This window comes from Pelecanus crispus, chromosome 3 (genome assembly GCF_030463565.1).
Source record: "Pelecanus crispus isolate bPelCri1 chromosome 3, bPelCri1.pri, whole genome shotgun sequence".
NCBI lineage: Eukaryota > Metazoa > Chordata > Aves > Pelecaniformes > Pelecanidae > Pelecanus > Pelecanus crispus.
The window spans coordinates 70,853,694-70,880,772 of NC_134645.1; the positions used below are offsets into that span (position 1 = coordinate 70,853,694).

The window sequence follows — 27,079 nt, forward strand, 5'->3', positions numbered from 1 at the left end:
CTAAAAGTTATTTTTTAAAATAGATTTTACATTATTTTTTAAGTTCTTTTGTGTAACTGTGAAAGAACAGTTTTAACTGTTATTTAATTTTTCTGACTTCCAGATGTGTTGTGTCTGGCAGATAAGAAATCTGAAAATGAGATTCTTTCCCCTACTGTCAGAGGACCTTGGATAAAACTGGACAATTCCTCTCTAACCATGTACAGACAAATCATATGGTTCTATATCCAGAGGTATCTCTCTGTTCCTAAAGTTGCTTATACTTCCCTTGATTAAGATAGCTGCATGAAACTCCAACTAATTTGCAAGGAAAAACAAACAGACTTTAAAAAAAAACTCAAAAAACTATAAAAAAACCCCAAAGAAAACCCTCAAAAAAACTCCAAGCAGCACTGATTGTTGTCTCAATAAATTCTTTTAGACAGAAAAAAATTTCTACAAAGACCAGATAAATAGTCCAATTCCTTATGTAATGCATCATTTGTAAATGAACAGCAACAACAGGTTTTGCATTTGATGTAATTCAATTCCTCAGGATGTTAAAAAGGTTCTTATCTGTATTTAATTAATAAAAAATAGCTTTTTAAATGCTAATTGTGTGTCTTGTGAGGTTATAGCTTTCACATGAGATAAAGTCGATGACAACAAAATGTTTCTGCCCAGAAATGTAAACATCTACAGAAGTAATGCTTAAGAATAGACTGAAAATACATACTAATACTTACCACTTCCCATGGTTGTAGTTGTGTATCTCATACATTTGTGTATACATTAGGAAAATCAACCTTCTAATTTTTATGTTATTATTTTCACTCTACAGATTTTGTTACCAGCTTTACTTAATGTGAGCAGTATATACACCTATTATAGAGCAGTTCCCCTCCGAAATCTGCCTGAAGCTTTCTATTGGAATGGCTTTGATGAGAGAAGGACTAAAGCAGATCGCACAATGTGTAGAAGAAATAGTCTAGAGCATCCAGCAATAAACCCCTGTACATGGCACATACAGGTATCAGCGATGAGGTTTGAACAAGGTACACACAGGAACATAATTCTGTACTGGTAGTATTTCTGAAATATTTCTATTTTTTAGAACAGATGGATAAACTGTGGAGAACTTCAGAATATTAGTTATATGAAAAGAACAAGAGAAATTTCAGTGTCTGGTCATAAAATACAGAACAGTGAAGGCTGTCTCCATGTTTAATCCTGAGCACATAAGAAAAAAACAGACAACAAGGCCTGCATAAAGGATATTTTATTTTGGAAACGGGGAAGACCTGAGAGTTACTAGTGAGACTGCGGTTCACATATATCTGGCAGAATTCTGGTTCAGAAATATAAACTTTTAAATTTCTTTTGCGAATTCCTGAAATTTCAGCTAGCAGGAAGGACATGCTCATGCAAGCAAGGACTGTAATTAATCTCACATGGTCAAATTCAGACCCTTTATAAGTAAATACTTTTTCTCAGCATGATCGGCAGTGTTGTATCAGTTATTCAGTTGTTAATGTAGAAATATAGCTGTTAAAACCCAGTATTCTTAATTAAAAAACAAAGAGGGAAGAGGAATGTAGGGCAGGCATGGGAAACAACAAAGGAAAATGGGCAAAAATAATCCTACAGCTGTGCAAGCCACCTCTCTCTCTTTAACTTTCTTTCACAAATTCCATGGGCCATGCAAAGAAAGAAGAGGATACTTTGGTAAATACTGTTTTTAGGATTTTGCAGTGTGAATAATCATAATGTATCACCATTCACCTCCATACAGTAAACATATAATCGCAGCTCTATGATGCTCCCCTAACTGTAGCCAGCATCAGTGAATTAGATATAGTTATTAACAAGCTACTTTTTTTTTACTTCTTGCAACTTTGAGCTTTTCTAAGAACATTTTTAAAGTTCTACTGACCTCTGTAGACACTGAAATACAGCAGAAAATTCTCACATCTGGAAAAGTGAACTTGTTTACATGCATTCACTTAGCAGTCAGTCCATCAACTCTAGTTTTTAATAAACCTTTTTTTTTTTTTTCCTTTTGGCAGAACTATTTATTTGTATGAGAAACATGCATAATTTCCAGGCAGAGATTCTTGCAGCCACCTGTAGATGCTTCATGAATGACTGATCTACGTAGATACCATAGGTAAAAGGAAAAAAGATTTGAATTGTAAATTGCAGCTTGCAGGCTACTAAATCTCACTGCAGACTACTCTGGGTAGTATGTTGAAGACCCTGGAGATATTTCTTTAGCTGGCATTTGAATCCGGCACAAATAAATGAACTAAGGACAGCAAACTTCATTAATCTAGCTACAATATCAAGGCTAAGCTAACAAATGGATTAACAATGTACAACTGCTGAAAAAAATAAAGGCATGTAAGGAAGGATTTTACTTTAACATTCAGTATTCAGGATGGCTTACTTGAAGCAGACTTTTTCATCTCTATTCAACTGCTTTAGGGAAACACCATCTCTCTTTTTGGGAATGGTGAGGTGGGAAAGCTGCCTAGACACTGATGAAGAGCATGTAAATTTTGCTAGAAGAGATGAACTGAACAGAGCTCACAGTGAAGAGAGAGAGGAACCAGATGGACACCTGAACTTTGAGCTTGATGTTTGCCACCAGGATTCAGAATACAAGTCCCCAGCTCCCCTGCCACATGCCCAGGTCAAACTGATCACCAGCTGGGAAGCAGGATGGAATGTAACAAATGCCATTCAGGTAACCTTTTACTTCCGCACTCCTTGCAATAGTCATTTGAAAAACCTGGTCATCATTTAACCTGCTTTATTTTACTCAACCGTACCATCATTGTGCAATATTCTAAAAGGTTTCTATGAATTTATTACTAATGTATTTCAAGCTTTCTGTGTAAGATTAGCACTCTGAAAAAAAAAAGTTCCAAAGGGAGAAAAAAAGATATGTTAGCTAAAGTTTAAAAAATATTTAAACTAGGTGAAAATGAAAAGGTGGTGATTGCTCCTGTTTTGAAAGTGCAGACATTATCTTTAATAAGTCTATTTGAATTCAGTGACAGAGATGTTTGATAGAAATGTGAGGTAAACATCTAATAAAAAGAGGATAGTAAGAGCCAGACTGACGTCAGACATAAATTTACTGACATGTAAGTCAGACTAGATATAAATTGGAGCATGAAGCACAAGAAGTGTAATAATACTCATCAATGGTAAAGAAAATAGTCAGGTTGAAAAGACTGAAAGCATTTGGTCCCAGCATTCCGTGTGGAATTTGAGTATCTTTCTGAATCCTTAAATTTAGCATTAAACGTTTCAGATTCTTTTTCTCACTTTTCATGATTCATTTCCTTACTTGATTCTATCATTACCACTAACTTCCTGTCTGACATGATAAGAAGAAAGCAGTATCCACAGACATCCAGTCGCAGTAATTGTTACTTAAACACTTTTTATGGCACTTTAATTATAGAAAAATAATCCTTCCAGTGTCACACAAGTCTGTGATTATGCCGATGAACATTTGTTTATGTATCCCGTTCATCCCTCAGCTCTGCAAAGGAGGAAAAAAGGACATATTTCTAACCCCGCTGTATTTTCGAACATGAGCACCACCACATGAGAGCCAATGCAATAACATCTAGGGCACAGTAGCAGATCATTCGCAGAAAGTGTTCAGCTGTAAATAAAAGTGTGAAGTCCTAAAATACCCCAACTACATTCTAGTAACACATTTTATCTTCAGTCTCCCTCAGCAGCATCTAGTCAGGACAGGAGTCTGGGATGAGAGCCCGTTGTTGTCTCTGTGAGTTTTGCCTTTGATTTCACCGAAGCCAAGATTTCATTCTGCAAGTCAGTTTTGTCAATATTTGCTGTATGACCTTTTGGCAAGTCATGTTCTGTCTCACCCATTGTTTTCCTTTCTGAAAAACAAAAGTAATAATGCCTCTGTAAATACATCAAAGTGCCTAAAAATTCCTGAATGTCGTTATGTACACAATTACCATTCGTTATTAATATTATAGCTTCCAGTTAAAAGATAGACTGATAACACAGTGTAAAAACACTATCAAACATACAGTTGCCTATTTAAAAACAGGATAAATTTAAGCTAAATTATCCAATCAGATCAGTAACTATGGTCTTAGTCAAAACTCGCAGCAATGCTGAGTGTTGCATACTGCTGTTGGATCTCATTTGATCAAATATTTTAGAAATCTTTTTAAAAGAGCAGTTGGCTACAGCTGCATTGAGCTGTAGGCATGCTGAGGATGGCAAAGCCCAGGAGCTGCAGTTTCATTAATAGTACAGCCAAAGAGTCCTAATGACACATTATGAAACTATATGTGCATATGTGAGCACATATGTGAATCTATGTACACATGTGTGTATTTTTCCCATTTCCCAATACCTTGGCATTTCGTTTAGGAACAAGGGTAGAGAGCAGAGAAAGGGACGGGGAAAGGCAGGAGAGGAGGAGAGAGGGGAGAATATTGAACGGGCATCTGTCAGTAAAAAATAACAGTTTGAAGAAATTTCTGTGAATAGCTTTGAAGACAAAGTCAGAGTTGAGAACAGAATGATTAAAACAATTCAAATGTTCTTGACTGGTGCAAACAATCTATGCTAAAATGACAGCTGTTTTTGCCCTACCCAGAGGAAAGGGCAGAAGTGTTTTGCATGGCAATTAGAGGTAAATATTTCAGCAGAATTCTGAAGTGTTCTAAACAGTTATTCCAGTGAATACAATTAGTCTAAAAGTAAAATTATTTCACAATCCAGATTTATTATAGGAACAATTAAATCTTTGGTCTCTGAAATTAAAAAAGGGGGTTTTTTTCAGTGTTTTAAATGCAAATATTTTCAAACAGGTAGATATTTTTATTCTTTTTTAACTTAACTGAAAAAATGTGCACTTTTTGTGAGAATGTTATACGTGTGAATGATTGCTTCAGACATTTAAAGTTTCCAGGGAAACATGCTTCATATTCCAACACCGCACAGGCAAATGAAAACCTGTATCCAGTTAATCTAGGTAAGGACAGAGACCATAAAGCTGAGTTAATTCAAAAGGGAAAATGAACAGCATCATCTGGCAGAGTGGTGCAAGCTGCATTTGTTTGTATATAGCAGTAAAAGGCAACAAAATTTTGTACTGACTTGTACAGTATTGCTGGATAGATAAGCAAAGCAACAGTCACAAGGAAGAAGCTAGTTAAATTCTAATGGTACAGCATTTCACAGCAGAACCAAAGGACAATAAGGTCTATTTATTTGCCAGCCACATGTAGGAGGATTGTTTCAAACAGTATGGAGAATGTTTGTCCAAGAAAGAGAAAGCCAAAGTAAAAGAAAAAGGCACTCACTCTGTAGTATCATGAAGGGATACAAGACAACAAAGAATGGAGAAAAACCAAGAGAGAGAAAGGGAAGAAGTGAAATAATGGCAAGAAGTGACATAATGTTCGTCTAAGCATAACTGTAATTTACACCCTTGTGAGTCTATCTCCACTTAGCTCTCAGGAGCACAGACAAGTTTAACAGTGCAAAAAAGTCAGCCACTTTACCAGGCAACTTCAAAGTGCTTTCAGTATTATGATGCTTGTAGAATCTTTTACATACAGTGTAACATAAGCACACAAGTCTTCCCTGGACGTTTGGTAAAACATGATGTATCAAAACATACTGAATGTGCTGTTTGATTCAATGCGTCTGATACCTAATGTAGCCATCTTTCGTCTTCTGTCTGCTGTTGCAGAGATTAGGTGGTACACAGATTAGAAATATTAGAAATTGCAGAGGCAATTTTCTTGTTCCATGATCAGAATAACACAATAGGGTGCTTGTCAACTGTGAGTGCTTCTAGGAAAAACAATAATACAATTAGTATTATTAATAATTATTAAAAAATTTGTCAGTAATAAATTAGCGATTATTACAGTAGTGATCATAAATATGCTTATTATATTTATATTCTGTATATTGTACATTAGTTTAGAAAAGACTCAACACTTCAATAATCACCATTTTTAAATATGAAAGTCTATATCTGTATTTCCTTCACAGTGTGCCACTATAGATACATTTCCATATTGAGTTCCAATTTGGCTCATTTTTATCTATGTAACTAATCTAAAAGATTCACTTGAGAATATCTCATAGTTAATATTTATTTTTCTATGATGCTTCCTCTGAGTTACCTGCTTTCATCTCCCTAATACAGACTAAGTCTTTAGAGTGCTTACTTAATATACACAACTCCCAAAGACTTATGTGGAAAACACAGTGACTCTGAGAAACAGAATTAGCAGATATGCACCTAAAGATATAAAGGCAAACATCTTTTTCAGGTGTCTAAACACTCCTCCCATTAAGCGTTACTGACACCACATTTAAGCATTTTCTAAATATAAATATGCACATGCTTGTGTGCTTAGAAAGCTAAATGTTTTCACCATCAGGTCATTAGATGTACCACAATACAAATCTTCTCATCCTCAACCTTAAATAATTTAGTCACATTTAGCTAAATAACCACTCAGATCTTAACTGCAGTACTTGATCTTAAGTATTTATTTTCCAGACTTGAGAACAAGGGTCAATCCTTTCTGGTGCCCAGAGCAGTAACTTCATTGAATTATACATTGAAGCTAAAGTCATACTCTGAACTAAATTATAGATGTCTGAGGGATACAAACTGCTGCATCTCATATCAAGCGGTGGTACTGAGAATTAAAGAGAGATGCCCAATGCTGACATCTAACCTGGGACCAGCAAGTAATTCAAGTTTCCAAATGGAGCTAGTCAAAAAATGACAGCACAAAGTAAAATTCCAAGACTGTAGGACTATTGTGGTGCACGTAAAAATGCCAGTTAATATGATTTTAGCTGAAATGCACCTGCAATACTGGCCAAATTTATTTTTCATAGGTTTGCAACCATGAGCCCATATAGCCACAACTGGACATCCAGAAAAAGCCTAGAGCCTGGTGAGAGCCATCTAAACTCAGATCTGTTTTTCCTATGATAAAATGTCACCATTTTGCAATGCAATTGATAAAAGATGTATTTTAGGGAAGAAGACTCTGTAACTGATGTTTGTGCCCTGGTTTTCTCTGGATTTTCGCTTAAGGGAAAAAAAGATTCTGGACAATGTCACTACTTCATATAACCTTTTATTCCAGCTCAGACGCTGCAGTAGATTTCTTTAGTTTTGCGCACATATTCACATAGAGCAGAGAAGGCTGCATACAGGATGTATATTCTCTCTATTCCCAACCCTACTTTTTATCACAAAAGCTTTTTATCAAAAATGTATTAGCCTGCAACAATGAAATTATAGCTACTTCACAGAAATCTCTTTATTTGATATGTAAGCACTGTACAGTGGACTGATTTTGAGTTAACTAACTGCCATTCCCATAAATCTCATTAGAGAATGCACTATATCAGTCCGCTTTTCCCTTGGTCAGCTGCAAACACTAAAAATGTTATGAAGCCAGAATTCCTAAACGTAGAGAGGTGGCTCATCTAAAATTGTTTCTTGTTCCTGGAAGAAATATTTGGATTGTTCTCATGGGATTTAAGTTGCTGTTTTGTAGGTTTTGCATTTTATGTTGTTTGTCACATCATCTGGGCAATGAACAGATGGAGGGAGCATTGAATAGATTTACATCAGCATATTCTACTGTAACTGTCATGGAAATGTTAGGAGTGGCAAATCAGTTTTCCATAGCCCCTCTGTGTCAGATTTGCCAGCAGCAAGTAGGAGCTGTGATATAACATAACTACTCTACAAATTATTCCCTGGACATACAGACAGTCCCCAACATACGTTCAATTGGTTCAGAAAGCACCATACTAGCCCTTGAAGTATCCCAGAAACAAGTACATGGGTTACACAAGTAATGGATCAAAGTATTGCAATTCTTGCAGCCTTGTAGATGTTAAAATAACATATTAAAAATCTTTAGAAGTTAAAGCGGTCCTTAGATTATGCTTGCCCACACCATGGGCCCAAAATTCTATTTCCTAATAGATAAGCTGCAAGAGAGTTACAGGAGGTGTCTCTCTCCTTGTCTCCTTCATAAATGACTCCAAGAGCCTCAACAGTTTGGCTATAACTGATATACAATGCTCTATAATTTATGATGTTGATACGTTTTAAGCTAATTATTATATGAGATAATTATCTCATATGAGATGAGAGGGAGGCATTCTAAAGATTAATACTCAACACAAACATGGAATTTAATATGCAACCTTAGCCTTAAATCTGGATATCTTGATTACACTGGGTGTAAGATAGATATATTTTAAAATATTTATTTTTAACCAATACCTTTATTTTATATCTTTAGCTGATTTTTACCTGAGCTTTACTTACACAGCTGTCTAATATTACATCCTTTTGATAACAGTAGCCAGAAGCGCTGCTGTGCTTGAAGAAATCGGAATAATGCTGTTCAGAACCTGAAATTACAATCTTGCATTTCACGAAAGTATTTTTTTGACATTTGGTTTTTAGCAATGTCGGTTATCTATGCTTTCCAACAACTTTAGCTGAAACTCTTCTTGGCTAGTACTTTTGAAATCTGTATATTTCAGCATCTAAATTTCAAAGCCACCATATTATCTTACAGGTTATTCTTAGAAACAGTAGCTAAGTCACTGCAATGCATACTGTACTTATCCTGGGGTTGATGTCCAGTTTGTCACAGTCTGGTCAGGAAAGTCTTGCGGAATTTGCAAGTGCCTGTTTCTTGTTAGCGGAGACTTGTTGATTGTTCACTTGTCACATAAGTTTGAAAATCTTTTCATCTGGAAAATCTACTACTATTAATCTTTTAGAACAATTATTTTATAGGTGTGAGGCTGCAGTCCTCCTACATGAAGCTGGTATTAGCTGAAATTTTGTGCATGTAAAAGGACAAAGGAACTAGCAAGTGAGCATACAGCAGTGTGGCCGGTTAGCCTTGGCTAATAGCCACGGTGCTACCCAGCTGCCCACTCACTGCCCTCCCCTCAGCTGGGCAGGGGGGAGCAAATAGAACAGGAGTGAGAAACCTTGTGGGTTGAGATAAAGACAGGGAGATCACTTGCCAGTTACTGTTGTGGGCAAAACAGACTCGACTTGGGGAAGATTAACTTTGTTGCTAATTTTTTTTTATATATATGTTTGATTATTGCCTCTTGTATTGGGGAAAAAAAAGACAAACATTAAAGTAACGTCCTTCCTCCCCCTTTCCCATGCTCAACTTCAGTCTTGCACTTCTGCGGTCCCCTTCTTACACTCTGTGGTGGTTTTGGCCCTTCCTTACGCACGCATTCCCCGAGGCGCCGCCATCTTGGCTGCGGGGCTCAGGCGTGCCCTGCCGTGGGTCCGCTGGAACCGGCTGGAACCGGCTGGAACCGGCACAGGGCAGCCCCGGCCACCCCTTACAGAGGCCGCCCTGCAGCCCCCAGCTGCCAGCCCCTGGGCATGGAGACCCAGTACAAGTAGTAGAGCACGTTGATCTTCCTGGTGCTTATCCCAGCTGCTGCATTCCAGTGCAAAATGGCAGTTTTGTCACTACCCAGTGTGCGTTTGAGGGCAGAGAAAAGTGCACAGACACAGCCGAGGACTTGGGCACTGATTTTCAACCACCTTTCTAAGGCATTTGCCAGTAAAGGCTATGAACAAAGCTTTTGTGGGCAAAGGTAAACCTGGCCTCAAGCTGAGGGCCCCGCTGCTTGCTTCTTCCTGCCCTTCTCCTCCTGCCCCACAGTTGAGGGGGCTCTCCATGGGTCTGAGGGAGTCAGAGCAGGGAACGGGTGCCGAGGTCCTCGTGTGGGCTTCGGTGCAGGAGCTGGGAGAGACCAGCTCAACTCTTCTCCTTACAGTGGTGCTTTCTAGCCAGTAATAACATAAACCTTGGCGTTAGTTGGAATTTGCGAGTTGGTTTGGCATGCTGCCCAGTTCAGATTGCCAGCAGACACCCTTAGTGCGGACATCAGTATTTCTACTATTTTACATCTCAGTCAGCTTAAGTACAGTTACATGAATGAAGTGAAAGCACATCTCCACCCAAGAGCTTTAAACCCGGCTATTCTTCAAAGGCCAAGCACTATCAACAGTGTCGCTAGAGCTTAATAGACAGCCTGCCGAGGGATAGAGGTGTGGTTTACGTGTACATTTACATATATTTGCAAAAAGGGTGTGTCAGTTTGCATATCTACCATGACATATATAAAATAAATGGTATGTGTGAGTAACACTTCATAAACCTGAACATTGTGCCTCTGCCTCCCAGACCTTTTTTTCTTTCATTTCACCATTAGGAAACCTTCAAACCACCCAGGAGATGGCCTGCTCTGGGGGTGTTAATGCCTAAAAAAAGCTTTTGCATTGGTAGGTAGCTAGCTACAAGCACACACGCACTATGGCACTCTATTTATATTTTTCATTGCAAGAATTTTTGATAAGGAAAAGTATTGCATGAATTAATACACAGGGTCACGACCAGCTTCCTCTGCTCTACACTGTTCTCCATAACCAGGCACACAACAAGCGCTGGTGATCTCTCCTGAACATCTGCCTCGTGCCTTCCTCCCTGAGGTCGTCACCTGCAGCAGACGCAGGCTCTGGGGGCTGTTACAGACACTGCTGGTGGACACCGCAGCCTTCACCACCTATGGGAGTGTGTGACGACAGCAGAGTGTGTTTTCCTGGGCCAGTTCAAGTTCACATCTTATTTAGATCCCTCTGCTGCCCACGTAAAATATTGGTCTGCCTGTTCAGCAGTCAGGAGAAGCAGCTAAACAGAGCTCCTTGTCTTCCATCCAGTCTGCCCACACCAACCTTTCTTTACCACCTGTGAATGTTTGTCCTTGCTGCCATGCAGGCCTATCATAGAATCATAGAATCATAGAATCGTTTAGGTTGGAAAAGACCTTTAAGATCATCCAGTCCAACCATTAACCTACACTACCAAGTCCACTCTTCAGTCAGGCCTCTTTCTAAATCCTCACACTCCAGCTTCTGCTTATGTTTACTGTAAAACCTCACTAACACACAGTCTGATTTACCGATCCACATGCTAGAACTCTTACCTGTGTGCTAATAATTCCCCATCTGGATCACAGTAACACACTCTTCCCTGACCTTTGCAAGCTCGCCCCATGCGCACCCACCTGGAAAGCTGGTGCAGTTCCATACCACACGTGTCCACCAGCTCTTGCAAGCACTTCTTCAGCCATCAAACCAAATGTAAGCTACTCATCTTTTCTTTACCAATCTACCATTTATCTTTCTGCATCTATTGAATTTGATCTCTGTTCTTCCAGTTACAATTGCCCTTGTCAATTTGTTAAATATTTAAACAAGCATCCCTATGAACTTACATGAAGATATTTATTTGCACTCCTCTGATCCTGTTAGAAATGACCTCTTGCTGAACATTCCACAGTTATAAGCTACACTGAAACCACCATTTACTCTCTTGACTCCCAGTTTCTGGTACTGACTCATGGTTTCCCTGACTCCCCTGTCTGCCTGTATTTGTTTCCTGTTACCTTACCCCTAGATTTTAAATTCTTTGGAGAAGAGATCATCTTTTTATACTTTGTTTGCACAGTGCCCTGCACAATGGGATTCCGATCAAGGACTTCCAGGTGCTCCAATAATGAAAACAATTTTGAAAGTAAGTCTCAAAATGTTTTCTATTTTACAGAAATTCTTTACAAAATGAGGATTGTTTAAATGTGGCCTGTGATAAATCAGCTTGACATTTGATTCAATTTCCTCTCTTTTTTTCTATATAGAATGGATTCTCCTTGCTATTGAGACCCATTGTAGGGGCTGAGCACAAGATAAATCAGCAGATGAATGTGATAAGAGTACCTTTAGTATATTCAGCCATTAAAATGGGCATTTCATCTTAAAAATCCAGATGGTCAAGAAAGAGAATGACAGAACCATGATATCAAAGATAAATGGATAGTAGTGTTATGAAAATTATATGCTTTGAAATAGTAAATGTTACCAAACAGGATCAAGTAACTGTCAGCTGCTTGAAAGCAATGGTTGCTTTATTCCATGGGAGAACCCAGTGCACCACAACTTGTTGCAGAACAAGGATCTCTGGCTCCCTCAGGTGAAGGAAATAGCTGACGTACTTTCCTGCTAAGCTAGAACCAATCTACCATGCTTTTTGGTCTCATCAATCCCTGAGAGCATTTTTAACAGGCTGAATGAAAACAGATGGTATAATTTCTCCTTTTTTTAATTCATGGCAGGTCACTTGGTATTTAGAAACACTGTTATTAGGCAACTTTGAATTTCTAGATCTGTTGTATCTGCTTACTTTATTGTTGTGATATTATGTTTGACAGTTACCTTTCAAAACAAAGCCCAAATTACCTATTATAATTGTTTACCAGCCTTCTGTGGCTGAGATCATTTGTATACTTGTGCCTCCCTATAGCACATGCCACTGACCAGCCACCACTGACAGAAAATATTCTTTTTAAAAATGTTCTTTCTGTCCCTATTCTTAAACTTATGAGGTGTGTAACCTCAGCAAATTTGCTTTAATAAACCGTATTTAGACATACAACTCCTCCCAAGACAGCAAGAACATAGTGATAGGCAGCAGAAAGTAAAATATTTTGTCAGATAGCATTCCTTTCCTGTTTTTATAAACTTTCTTCACTTACATTAGCAAATTTTCAGAAGGGAGTTCATTTTTTTATAAAAAGAGTGAGCCTTAGGGTTCATCAAGGAATAAAGGATGACAAGCTCAACACCTGCAGGTGTGTATGAGAATCTAATGCTGAAAGTAAAGGACATCTGAACTATTATAATGTACTGATAGAATCAGAAATAGTAATGTTTCTGTAGCAGACCTTCCAATGGTAAAGCTTCTTCCACACAATCCGTAGATGGTTAATCTACAGTTTACTTCAATGTGTATAATTCCTGACAGCAGGAGATTCACTGAAATGGCACAAGCTCTGTCTGAATGAGCAAATGGAGCTATTTGAGAAAATAAAAAGCCCTAAACACTGATTACACACAGTACTGAAGATGATATATTGTAACCTAGTTTTAGCACAGTAAGCTGTATAAAACGTTTTGCCCCTAAAGCTAAATAAAAGAAATTGACTTCTATTTGCATCTATTCTCCCTCTTCTCCCCACACACAGCACGTTTCTTGGAAGGCAATGTCTCTCTGTATTCTTGGCCAGTGGCACTAGTTTTGCCATATGTACAATAACTGTGTTCACTAAATAGCTAACAAAAAAAAATATCAAATTTAATATTTACTTCTCAAAAATGTAAACATATGAGTCAAAGTGAGGAAACATTCACTTCAACTCATACACACATACTCTGCTATCCATTTCAATTTCTCTCAGTCCATTTCTTGAACTGACACAAATAACAGCACCAGCAGATTATGTTTTGTAGGTCCCTAGAGCAAACAATTTTGGTTGTTTTACTTTATCAGTCACAATGGTAGCTTCAGTTTTTGCCTTTACTGTACATGGGTATTTCCATTCATGATAGGTTTTTTTATTGCTCAGTTTTCCCCTCTAGAAACATGTTTGATGCAGGCTAGATCCTCCCTGATAAACTGAAGATTTTTTTCAGTTTTAAAACCCATTCTAGTTTGATTATTTCAAACTAAATCTGGGTATTTCAGAAATTATGAATATTTCTACTGAAGCCTGAAGAAATGTAAATATGGGTATAAGAATTACATAGTGCCAGACATTATTTCTCTTTCATAAGAAAGTTATTTATATTTATAAGAAGTTACCTTTTATAATGACGGTTCATTCCCTCATTTTACTGTTTGTATCATATTTAGAAGTTGATGCTGAAGTCTATTCTCCCTATTCTCTCACTACATTTTAAAGCCATTCTCTTGTCTCGTTGTCTGCATGATTTCTGCAACTCCAGATGACATCTCCCCAGCCACCTTCCCTTAAGGGACTTAAAAATCTTCTTCTAAGCTTTAATTGGGATCCAGAGTTTAAAATGAGTTCTCCACTCCTGCTCTTGTTGCTTTTGCTTGCCTGCTGACTTTTTTAACTTTTGCTGGAAAGCCAGCTGCTCTGAGCTCTTCCTTTTGTACTTTTTATTGTTGTCATCTCGAGTTAAAAATAAAATACCTGCACAAAACTGTAGGCTTCCCTCTGCTGCTTGGATGGGATTTCAGAGACTCTGTGCTATCTCCTAAATTGTGAGGAGCTGCCATTCCAGCCCTGAAGGTTTCCTTTCCTAATCAGAAAGGATAATCAGCTGCATAATTCATACTTTCCCTCTAGCCTTCTACTTGTTCCTGTCTTATGCCTATAGTTAGATATTTCTCATATCCAGTCATTTTTCCTCACAGCCTCTTGTCCATCATATTCTCCTACCCCTTGTTGCTACCTCATATGGTTCACAACCTTATGTTCTACTGTTCTTCAGTTTACCTAATGACGCCTTTTCCCCCCTGTCCCTGCCTCCCCTGGTGCAGCCATGTTCCCAAGTTATCCAGCTTCCTGCTCTTCCTTTGCACTTCCCAGGCACCTCACAGTCTCATGACCTTCATAAAAGAATTAATCTCACACTATAGATGACATAGAGAGATAGGCATCTCTGATGGAGATTGACAACTCCTAAAATAAGTGCCCTACACTGTTGGAATGAACGGTCCTCTGGTGATCCTTATTTCTATCCATCCTTTCCGGAGCTAGCAGATTAGCTTTACTTTTTTGCTGTATTTAGATAGGTGAAGTTAGGAATCCCATTCCTAATAAGTGTGCATCAAAGCAAGGTAGATTTGTCATGTCTTTTCTGCTACTGTGTGTACTCATTCATTAAATGTCTGGTAAGACAGAAGAAGTTGTGTGAGATTAATCCAATGCATAGATGCTAAGAAGTGATCATTTCTTTGGGTACCAAAGAGAGTAAAAAAATGTAGTCACTGTAGTAACTTTAGTAATAGTCACTGAGTTTTCACCTAAAATCCATTCATTTCACCTCATGAATAAATTGGGATTTTGCCTAAAAATTTGAATGTGAGAAATGAAAGTTATTTAGGAGAAAGGAACAGAAACTAAATGTGGTCTTAAAATAAATTTCTCAAATATGAAATCACTACAACTCTCAACACTGACATATGAACAAAGGAGAGATCCAATAGAGCCGAGAAGTTCTCCCTGCACTGTCAGAATGGCTCAGATCAAGAAAAAGAAACTAAACACTTTTTTTAAATATACAAACTTTTACAGGAATTACTTAACTTACTTTGTTTTAATAACAAAAGAAGTGTTTTTATCTCTATCCATACAGACAGTATCTGTATCTAAAAGTTAAGAATGAACCTGAGGTCTTTCTCAAAGGTCAAGAATAATCAAGGTTCTCAGTTTGTTCATCCAGAGATGCTCAGCATCCTGTCTCCAAGTCTTTCCAGTGCAGCCACAGACCAAGAAAATAATTTTTTTAAAAAAGAGGAAAATAAAAATTAAAAAAAACCAAAACAAACCCACAGAAAAAGAATATTACTTTATAACTCCAGTACTTTCGTTCATGGGCCAGTGGAGGTCAAGAACCACTGTGTCACAGTCTGTATAAACAGAATGAGAAATACCTCCTCAAGTAATAGTACTTCAAGTATTTTACATCTAGAGACCTTAAAAAGACATCTTCGGCATGCATTTCATATGCCATATGCCTGATTTCACAATGCTGAACTATATTCAAAATTTAATTTTTTTTTAAAAAGGAGAACTTAAATAACTTTGCTTTTTGCTGAGTACTCAGGGCATGCCAGAAAACTTAGTGACATTTCTTCTCTGATCTTTAGGTTTTCTCTTTATTATTAATTATACACATTTGGGAATGTTTGTCTAATCTACTTGAAATTAGTGTAATTATTCTACTTTGTTGAATTTTAAGAATGAAGTGATCTTTTATGTCATTATAGAAGACAGACACCTCCATTACAGGAATTCATTTGCAAACTCAACTTTATCTGTGTCTGTGCATGATGAAATATCAGCAGTAAAATCAGTTGCTGCTTCTTTTATCCTAAAGGTAGAAGCCTCTGGGGGTGTCACTGAAGTTTAACTGAGGTTAAGAAAGGAAAAGCAGTAGAGATTTGCTGTCCACACCAGCCTAATTGTAAGACAGCATCTTTTCTCACGTATTCCAGCAGCATATAACATGACATAGTTTACTGATTCCTTGAGACCAAAAATAATAGTATACCACTATTTACATCTTTCGTCCAGACTATTAACTGTATTCTCTCCAGGCAGTGCTGTAAGACAAATTTCCCCTTTATATGCTGAGCTCTGGGAGTCATTATAGCTTGAGTAAGAGTCCACCTAAAATTGGTGGTTGGGTCTGTGCTAAGGAAAGAACAGGATAATATTAGCCAGGGGAGAATTCACTCACCTTTTATTCTGCACGCAGTCATGACAAATCCTATGCCAGCTTTTAGAAAATATAACCCAGCTTCCAGAAGATGTAACCTGGCTTCCTTTTTACCTCTCAGAGGTGCGTAAGGTTGTTCCAGTGCAAAGTTCTTTGTAGCATGGGTCTGGTTTTTTTCCATTTCCTCTTCAGCCTTACTTGTTAAAAGTAACAAGACTGTGGCTTGTCCCATACAGGCAGCATTCAAGAAAAACTCCTAACAAGCCAAATGCTTTCTCCCAGCCTGAGTTTGAACTTTCTATGCACTTTAACTCTTCCTTTTATTATGTCAGTTCACTCTCAAATAAAGTTATTTGGCTCCCCACTGCTTTGCTTTGGTTTACTTCTAGTCTCCCAAAGTCCCCTCTCTGCCTCCCCTCAAGCTCTTTGGCCACGTTTTCATGGAAACTCACTCACATGTTGCTGTACTGGACGTTTTGAGTACTTGCTTGCCTTCAGGTGAAAACCTGAGAATCTGTGATGAGCTATAATGTGGGAAACAGGTAAGCAGCCAGTGAGTCCATGTTGCTCACTACTAATAACTTTCAAAATAATGTTTGTTTTAGTTTTGATTGCCTTACTTTTTCCATCTCTTCTTCCTCTCTACTACATAACACATAATAAAAGCCCTCAATCTTTTACCAAAACCTGCTTTCTCCTTTGGGACCAAGCAAAATAATGTGTTTTCTTAAAAGGTAGTTTGCTTGGGAGATTGACTTTGTGTGATTCAGTGCAGTCTTGCAGACAACTCTGAATTTATGCAAACTAACATTTTCCATCAAACCAAGCAGAATTAAGCATCAAGCATATTATTTCAATTTTAGAACAAATATTTAAACCAATAGCAAAGCCAGTTGGATCAGTTGTCACACTCAATAGCAGCAATTCCTTTTTTGCTGGGACATTTTCTTTCCTCTCTTGCCTTTCCTGATCTTTAGGAGATTCTTAAGACTAATCTGGGCAGTAAAAGGAGAACAAAATCAGTGGCAGTTGTCAGTCAAATGGACACATACATTTTGCAGTGCAGACCACGGGACTTCCTTACTTGCTTATCTTATCACAACATCTCCTGAGCAGTCTATCTGCCTTATCATCTGCTTACGGGACCTGAAGGATTGACAGAACAACACTTCTAAAGTTTCTCTCAGTATATAAGGTGATTGCAGGCATTAATCACAGAATAAACACCTTAGCCACTTTCCTCCCTGCAGCTAAAACAGACTGGCATTGGCAGAGAGAAAGAATAAGAAAAATCAGGAAAAACAAGATTGCTGGGGTCTAATTCAACCATCCCTGAAGTTAAAGGAAGATTTTTCACTGACATTAAAGGAGATGGATCTGCTGCTAAGGTCATATAGGCCATGGACAATATTTGAAGTTTTCCACAGAACAGCTTATAGTATTTTTTAATTCAAACTCAGCTGAGCTGTGAACTAACTGTGAAGCAAGTGCGAAAGCAGACGAATTCTTTTCCTGGCGTCTGTAGAGCAGTGCCAGGAATCTGGGTAGTCAGCTAGGGAACCGGAAACTCTTACTGCTGAGAAGAAATAGGATATTACTGATAGTGCAAATACATGGTGGGATGATTTATGTGACTGGAATTTAAAAATAATTAGATAAAAACATGTTTACAAAAAAAGAGTAGGTAAAAGAAGTGAGGGTGGCACTCTATGTTAGAGAGATGATTATCTGTGTTAGACCTATTGTCTGGAAAGAAAAATGGTATTGTTCTTAGTGACTGCAGTTTTAAAGACCTACGCTGGAGGTTGTATGCAGTGTGTAGTAAAACAGCATTAAAGTTTCTAAAAATGATAGATGATAATTATCTAACACAAAAGGTATTGAACCTAGCATAAGGTAATTCTATTTTGAGCCTCATTACGTTGAGTAAAGATGAACAGATCAGTGGATCTAATTACATTCATTATGGGGAAACAGAGGACAGTAATATATATACCTGGTACTTCAAAAGAGTGAATTTTACAAACCTGGAGAAAATGATGAGAGATAATTGATTAGGAAGAATAAATACAGACAGCAAATTGTGAAAGCAATTTGAAAGTTGTTTAACAAGAATTTATGAGATGTCCAGAAGCCACATCTCATAATTAAGAAATAGTGTGCCTGTGTTAAAATCCCTCCTACTTCAAGTATGAAGTGAATGTATCAATTAAATTTTTAAAAAAAAAATAGCAAAAAGGAGAAAGGGAGGGTGAGAGTAATCATTGTAAATTATAAATTATGAAGTGTAGAAAAGAGATACAGGAACCCAAAGACACTAGGGAAAAAATGCATCTCCTAGGGATTCGGACAGTAAGAAAACAATTTTTAGGAATTAGGAAAAAAAGGGATAGGCTTAGTGTAAAAATTTGAAACAGAAATACTAATAGTGGTATAAATTGAGTATGAATGGAAATGTGTGTCTCTATATCTGACTGTGTATGTCTGTCTAAAAGCACCAGGAGAAACAGCAGAACAAAGTTAAAAGGGAAGGTATGTGTTAACTGCTACAGAGCACCACATATGTGATCTCATTCAAATGGAGAGGTAGAAAAACTGACCTATAGATAAGTGTTAAGGGAATTAAGTAGAGGACAGTATCTATAAAACATGCAGATAAGGAAAGCAACATTACTGTGAAATTCAGGAATTTTGCCTAATATTTATAAGGGATGAGACAAAATAATGAGGCAAAAGATCCAAAACTGCATCTACTCCAAAAGAGTATATAGAAGGGAAATCCAAATCTCATTGTTATCACTAGTCAAGATGAACCCCAGAGACATAGTAAACACTTGAATGCCGGCATTCCTTGTCCTCCTTGGTGCGTGCAAGCGATCCTGGCCAAGCCACTAGGACACACCCCCCAGTGCTGTTGAGTATGTGGGTGTGAGAACAGGTAAAATCAACTTTTCTAATTTTCTAATTAAGAAATTTAATCAAGAGATTTTCTAATGTAAGATCACCTTCCTCTTCTCTGAGATCTCTCACTGAATTTTGCTACACTGCTTTCCTACGTTAGCAACAGAAGGAGTTTCTAAAATGCTTCTTTTCTCTGAAAAAAAGGTGCAACTCTTCATAAGTAGTATCTGTAGAGTATCAGGAGGATGTGCTCATAGCACAGGAAACAGTGGGCTATTTTATAATTTTTCAGGATGGGCATCATGCTATTCTGCATAAGGCATTTGAAAGCTAACTCTCAGAGTTTGTAAGCTGTGTGTCAACACTCCACTGTGTCCATATTCTCTTCCCCAGCAGGAGAAACAGGCATCTCTGAAAGGAAATTCATCTCAGCTCAGCTAACAACCTATCTTAAGATAGGTGTGAGTTATAAATTGAGGTGCCTATTTTTTCCAAGCTTAGACTTGGACAATTAACTATTAGATAAGTACCGTAACTATTTCAAATGGATGTTAAAATGTATCTTGTTAATATTTTGAAAGCAGAATGCTGAGCAAGTTTGCACTTGCAAGTTTGTCTCCTTTTATGGGAGACATAACAAAAGATACATCTGACCTGATAATACTCTTATTCAATTGCTATTACATGTGGAATTTTCAGGAGATTGTGGATATCATTCCAATATTTAAAAAGCCGGTTAAATCCTGCCTAGTGAAACCTGGCAACAATTCTGAGAAAAAATGTAATTGTTAATACAGGTTTTAATTGATACAGAATAAAAAGCTAGGAATATAATTAGTGTCAATCATTACGGTTTTAGAGAAAGAGTCCTTACAGTCCATATTAAACACAATTGATATAGTTCTTTGATGAGATTGTAATATAGGCAGTGAAAGATAAAGAATATATTTAGACTTCTAAAAGGAATTTTGACACATTAATACACAACATTCTGATTTAAAAATTAGTGCAACAATAGAACACATCTTAAATGGATTAATAACTGCCTAAGTGACAAATCCCAAAAAAGTAACTGTTAGTGTGGATCTATTGTCAAAGGAATGAGTTTCCAGTAGGGTTAAGAGGTTATCTAGTAGAATAATTGGCATCTGGTCCAGTATTATTCAACAGCGATCTGGAAGAAGATAAAAAATCACCATTGATCACAATGGCGGCTGAGAAAGGAAAAAGACCATGGAGGTCAACAAGCAAGTAGCTCTGTTATCATGGCATGAGATTAAGAGATTTGCTATATTTTTAAATTTGGTACTAATAAAGTTGTATCTTCCTATAAATACCACAGCAACACAGGCTTGCATTGGTTCTCGAAAATTATTTATATAAAATTACAACAGATGCTAAACAATGTAATTAAATATTTTGTGAAAGTGTACTGAAAAGCAGGGTTCTTGGATTTATCTCCCTACTTTTCCAAGAAGGTCCATGAAGGAGGCTTTCCTGTGTAGTTTCAGCGCCTAACCCGTGTTCTTGCAGGGAATCAAATACATAGTTGGCAAAATAGTTAGGCTTAAATGAACTGTTCCAGTGGAGTAGCTACAGATGGTGAGAAAGGCAATCAGAGCTAATTCAGCAGTCTGGCATATTAGCATCTATTCTGCATATAGGAGAACTGTACCAACTGAATAATTTTCAGTTATATTCTTCTTAATTTCTGAATTTATTTTTCCATCTGATTAAGTCTTAAGGTGAAATCTTTTTCTCTCTCTTTTTTTTTTTAGCATTGCTTCTTACTCCATTTTATTTCATTGTCTTTTGGCATGTCTCATCCTGACCATGATTTGATCTTCTTTACTTTTTAATTACCTTTCAATCTGCTTTGTTTTTCAAAGTGTCATATTTCAGGTTAAAACAGCCTATGAATTGAAGTGTATTACCTGGGACTAAAAAGACTTAAAACTGAACATTAAGGAATTTTGATATTTCTCAGAGTGCTTGATGGTGCTCATTTATGCATTTTTCTAAACACATTCTATTCCTTGGAGAGGTGCTTGCCCTGAGGTGAAGTAGTGTCAAGCAGTAGTATGATAGCAGAAGGCACGCTTTTTGCATTCTACACTAATCCAGATACCTCATATTTTTAAACAAGCAGCCAGCCTTGCTGGTGTGGGAAACACTCCCATGGAGTTCAAATATTGCAGTCCAGCCATCGACAAATGCAAAAATGTTTTAATGTGCAGGTGTAATAGGGAAATCCTGATGTACTTGGTTTATATTTTGGGTGGATCGGTAATTTCTTGCGGTAGCTGTCATACCCGGTTGCTTCCACTTGGGGGTATTCTGACAAGGCTAATAAACAGCTTCTAGCTGAGACTGACCTTTCCTTACATGCCCTTTCCGCTCTTGTCCTTGCCATTTCTTCAGGGGCTGATCACCAGTTCAGCCCTCAGTCCTTTCTTCTTTCTAGGCCCAGCTGCCTATGGCTAAGTCTACTCTGGATGTTTGACAAGGACCTCCACCCAGCCATGTGCGTTCACTCATCGACAAAGAACAGTCCACGTCCGTCCTCAGTCTAGGGTGAGACTACCCAAGTCTTGCAAATGTCTTGGGAGACAAGGGAAGATGCAGCCCACTGGGCAAGCTTGGGGTCCCTCCCTGTACAGGGTGGATGGAGTGGTGGCAAATAACACAGCCACTCAAGCTGAGCCGTGATAGAGGACTGTTTCAAAAACTCCATCTCCCCTGTACCCAACTGTGTGAGTGCTTTTTCTCTGTGGTAGTCTGTTTTGCAAACAGATCACCTTAAATGAGCATATTTAGAGCTAACATTGACTTAGCACTAGAACAGTTGAAAATAAAACCGTTCAGACAGGAACACTTCCCGGACAGAATGCTAAAATGAAGAGCTGGGAGGCATTTAAGAAATGGTTCCTTTTGCCCCTCATTTTTAATTGATGCCTCACAGCTAAGGCTGTCTGTGCCATAATTTGAACACGAGAACACAGGATCAGAAGACTCAATAAGAGCAAGTGCTGGGGCCAGGCTGGACCAAATATGTAACAGGTATTCAGGAAATGGTCCTGACAGAAAGTATTGCTTTTGGAAAGGTAAGAACAGAAGATCAAATCCAAAATGAGTTATGAATTCTGACAAAGGGTCTTTTGTTCTTTGAGCTCTCGATGGCCATCACTAACATTTTTGGATATTTTGTAGAAATTTGACAACATGAAACTTTTCTTTTTAAATGAAAACCCCATTTCTGTCAAGGCAGGAAAAGCACTCTCACTTCACATACTTACTGTATTGGCATGTTCAGAGCTCTCCCATTTCTCTCTACTAACCATGCTCTGTATCCAAAAAGCTGCAGAACCAGTTATGTCTGCAATGTTTGCTTTCTATTATTACCTGAAAGCTGAAGGACACAGAAACAGTAAGTGCCTTACACAAATCTCACCAGCTATTGTTTACAAACTCTGGGAAAAGGATGTCAAAGACATCAGCTGAAAGGGAAAGTTACAGTTGCTGTAGAAAGTTTCAATTTAGAAATCCTAAACTCACTGTATGTGATTTGAAATTGGTAGTCACTGGTACATAATTTTAAGAAAGAATATACAGAGTGCAAAAATGGGTTTGTTTAATAAGGTCTGAATTCAGAAGGTGAAAAAAAAACCCAACAAAAAACCCCCACCTCTATCATCCTGTGGTCTGTGTTAGGTACCAAATAAAATTATTTGATATAAACAACAGCAAGGAGATGTTAGAGGTTAGAATTATGTTATGCTCTGATTAAACTAACAATTAAGCATGGAAAAGCAGACACCTGGGGGGAGGACTGTAAATGGCTGTCTAATGTGATAACGTCTCTGAAAGATTTATGCTTTGGTTTAGGTTGAGGCTAGTCATATAAACGTTAATAGACTAAATTCAGCAGGGGAGAAGCCATTGTGTGGGTAAGGCCTGTGCTGACACTTACCTGCAGTTTAATTATACAGTGACCCTTTGGGTCAGCAGATACTGTTTGAACTCCCAAATGCAGGTTAGGGGGCAAAATAATAATGCTGTGAGTATGGAACAAATGAGATAAGCTTGCTACAAACTGCAAGGAACTGAGAAAACATCATTGTTCCTATATTAATATGGAAGATGACTCTGGCTTTTATCTTCCTGATTTTTTCATAGACTTGGTTTATTTGTGATGCTTTTAAACTCAATCTGTTATGTAAATATTCTCCAAGGATTGTTTTCATAGGAAAGAAAACACATTTTGTTCTTTAGGCAACTACCTAACTTGCCAGTCAGTCAAAGCCAGGACCAAAAATGGCACGATACCAAAAGCTACTGTTACACATGTGCTACCTGCAGTCTGGATACAGCCAGGTATCTAGTCTTTTTAAGAAAGTAGACTGTTAGATGGCAGAAATGGTAGAATTTTGAATGCTTCGGTGAAGTTCACATACAAAAGAAATGCTAATTACATTGCAAGCTAATTGGGTCGTGAGACCTGTATTAGAATGGAGCTAAGCCATTGGAGATTTGAGTGACTGAAGTACCACCAGCTATGTAGTCGAATGTCCCAGCTCCTAAATGAAATGGCACCTGTGACATACAAAACCATTGCTGTAAATGAAGTCATTGAAAACAGTGAAAAAAGGCTTCTAGTCCATAACTTTATTATTATATCAGTAATAATAACTGAGGCACTTCTGTTTCAGTGCATAAAGGCATAAACCTTTTTAATTGAAATGTACTAGGGCACTTACTTAGTATGATTCTTCCAGCTCTAATTCAGCTGAAAGCTGAAGATATTTGCACCTAGAGTGAAGCCTGGCAAAATAGACAATGCTGCTTGTTCATATGATGGGCACTCCATTTTTTTCTCACTGACTTAGACAAAAATTACTGCTCTAATTTAAGGACTTCTAATCTTTCTCCTTTGGTTGATGTTCATCCCACAATCTGCCTGAAAAGGACTGTGATTTTGTGGCTGGAAGAAAAGGAGAATACTTTTTATACATTGGTTATTATTTAGTGTTTGAGAAATTGCCTCTCTTCAGAGCCCTCCTTATGGATCAGGCCTGGAAATACTTGTATCACTTAGAAGTGGGGTGCTAGGTATAAACCCTACAAAGCTGAGACAAGCACCCACCTTCTTGATGAGCTCTGGCAGAGCTGGACTCCTAGACTGCTGGGTATAAAACCTGAGGGAGTTGATAGAAAATACCAAAGACAGGAGCATGCCTGAAACACTTGCCCCTCACGTGGCCTCATGTCCACAGCTGTGGATGGAAAATTCTGAAATTAAGATTTAGACTGTTAAACTCCCCTCTTCTGCTTTGGCTCCTGAAGGCAGTCAGTGGCACTACCCACTCAGGAACTGAGAGAAGAAGAGTGGGTTGCCCCTTCTTTGAGGAGGCCCTTTTCTCTCAGGGATCCATGGGTTTTGCAGAGCAGATGGGGTTACTCAGTTTTGGTCAGAAATAGAGTTTAGATAGGTTTGATGCAAATCAAGTCCTTCTGTTAGGTCAGAACAGCAAACATGAGCACAAATGCTCATATTTCTTCATGTCATCGGTGCTGTAAGAAATAAGTAAAAAATTCTGTAGAACTAGTTAACTGTATTTTGCTTCCTCCCTACCTTTCTTCAGCCATCAAGAACAAAAATGCCTGACCAGTCTGACTAATGTGCGTTGCTTAATTTTAGCTTTGTAGCATAAAAAGAGAAATGTCACAGAAGCATCTTTCCTAAATTGGATCTTTTTATGAATAACTATTGTTCAAGGATTTTGTTGGCTTTGTGCTGATGGAAATTAAACCACATAAAAGTGTCATTTGTCCTTAAGTACAGAGAAGAAAGAAGGAAAAAAGACAAAGAAATACACACTGTTCTATGAAACTAAAATGCCACTTTTTTTTTTTACTGGATAAAACAAGTATAATTCTGTTCCTTTCAGAAACTGATTAGAGAAAAGTATGTCTATATGTTTTACATGTATTTTTAAACACCTAAATAAGTTTGCACAGTCTAGACTCTCAGCTGTGAGAAGAATCACTTTAGCACAGACTTGACGAGCAAAGGCTGCATGAGGCATACAGAAGCTGCAGAGGAAACACAAGCAAAGTCTGATGTCACTCTAAAACCGTTTTCTTTCCAGAGGTCTGTTAACAATTTTTAGACTTAAGAGAATTGTCGTTACTGGATCTATCTACAGTGCTATTTTTAGTTTGAATGAAACTCATACAGATGGTACTACAGTTCCTTAATTTTACTGATATTGAACCTGTTTCATTAATATGCATGTTGACTGAATAACTGCCTATGAACCTTCTAAAATGTGCTTCTAATCACATCAGCATTAAATATTAACTAGGAACCTGGCTCTGTCATTCAGTTACATTCTCTTTTTCCTAGCTTATCATTACATGTGTGTCAATAGAAGCAGTTATTTTTGCTGATAATTTCATTTATCATAAATACATTTCTCATTATTGTTACTTGCTTAGCTGAATGTAGCAGTACTTCCACCATACAGTTAGGTCAAAACAATGCTCAATGGAGGGCAGGTTTGGGAGTGTGGCTTCCAGTAAACATTTTGCCCCAGGGATTTTGTGCTATCTTTTCTTTCTCTTTTTCATTTTCAGGGAATATTTGTCCTAGGATTGCCGTATGCTCTTCTCCACAGTGGATACAGCGGCCTGTTTCTTATTATCTTGGCTGCAGCATTATGCTGTTACACAGGCAAAATTCTAATTGCTTGTTTGTATGAAGAAAATGAAGATGGGCAGCTCATAAGAGTGAGAGACACGTATGAAGATATTGCAAATGCCTGCTGCAAAAAGCTGTCTCCCAAACTAGGTGGCATAGTTGTCAATGTGACCCAAGTGATGGAACTGGTCATGACATGTATTTTGTATCTGGTGGTTAGTGGGAACTTGCTGTCACATAGTTTTCCATACATACCAATGACTGAGAAAACTTGGTTTGTAATTGCATTTGTTACACTGCTGCCTTGTGTATTTATCAAGACTCTCAAAATTGTTTCCAAACTCAGCCAGCTTTGCTCCTTGGTCCATTTCATTATCATCCTTGTAGTTATGACTTACTGTCTCACACAAATACACCAGTGGTCCTGGGCAAAATTCAGACTTTCTATTGAGTTTGAGGACTTCTTGGTCTCTGTAGGGGTGATCATTTTCAGTTACACTTCACAAATATTTCTTCCTGCACTTGAGGGTAACATGAAAAACCCAGGGGAATTTAGATGTATGCTGAACTGGACTCACTTTTTTGCTTGTGTCTTGAAAACAACCTTTGCATTGACTGCATTCTTGACCTGGGGTGAGGAGACAAAGGAAGTTATTACTGACAACCTGCCATCATTTCTTCAAACTCTAGTGAATTTGTGTCTCTTAACCAAGGCTCTTCTTTCTTACCCTTTGCCCTTTTTTGCAGCCACAGAAATTGTGTATGCTTGTATTTCTAGAGGCAACCATTCCAATTACAGATCTCCGCTCTTTGCTCTGGGTGTAAGAGGCTCATTTCTTGTGTTAACTCTGCTGATGGCCATGTTCATACCACATTTTGCCCTGTTGATGGGTTTAACAGGCAGTGTAACAGGTGCTGCTATGACTTTTCTGCTTCCTTCTCTCTTCCATTTAAAACTTAAATGGAAAAACCTATCCTTCTTAGAGAAATGTGCAGATATCTCTGTTTTTATTTTGGGTTTCCTTTGTAGCCTTGCAGGCATAGTTTGCTCAATAAAAGGGCTGCTTGAAGTATTTGGAGGAGTGTAA

The 27,079-nt window shown here is 37.9% G+C and overlaps 1 protein-coding gene across 1 annotated transcript; it reads left to right on the forward strand.

Moving 5' to 3' along the window:
• The first annotated feature begins 2,488 nt into the window (after nucleotides 1-2,488).
• On the forward strand, nucleotides 2,489-27,079 carry LOC104036492 (vesicular inhibitory amino acid transporter). The gene is made up of 2 exons (XM_009490130.1): nucleotides 2,489-2,725; nucleotides 25,928-27,079. Exons 1-2 carry the CDS (start codon nucleotides 2,489-2,491, stop codon nucleotides 27,077-27,079), a joined length of 1,389 nt encoding a protein of 462 aa, XP_009488405.1.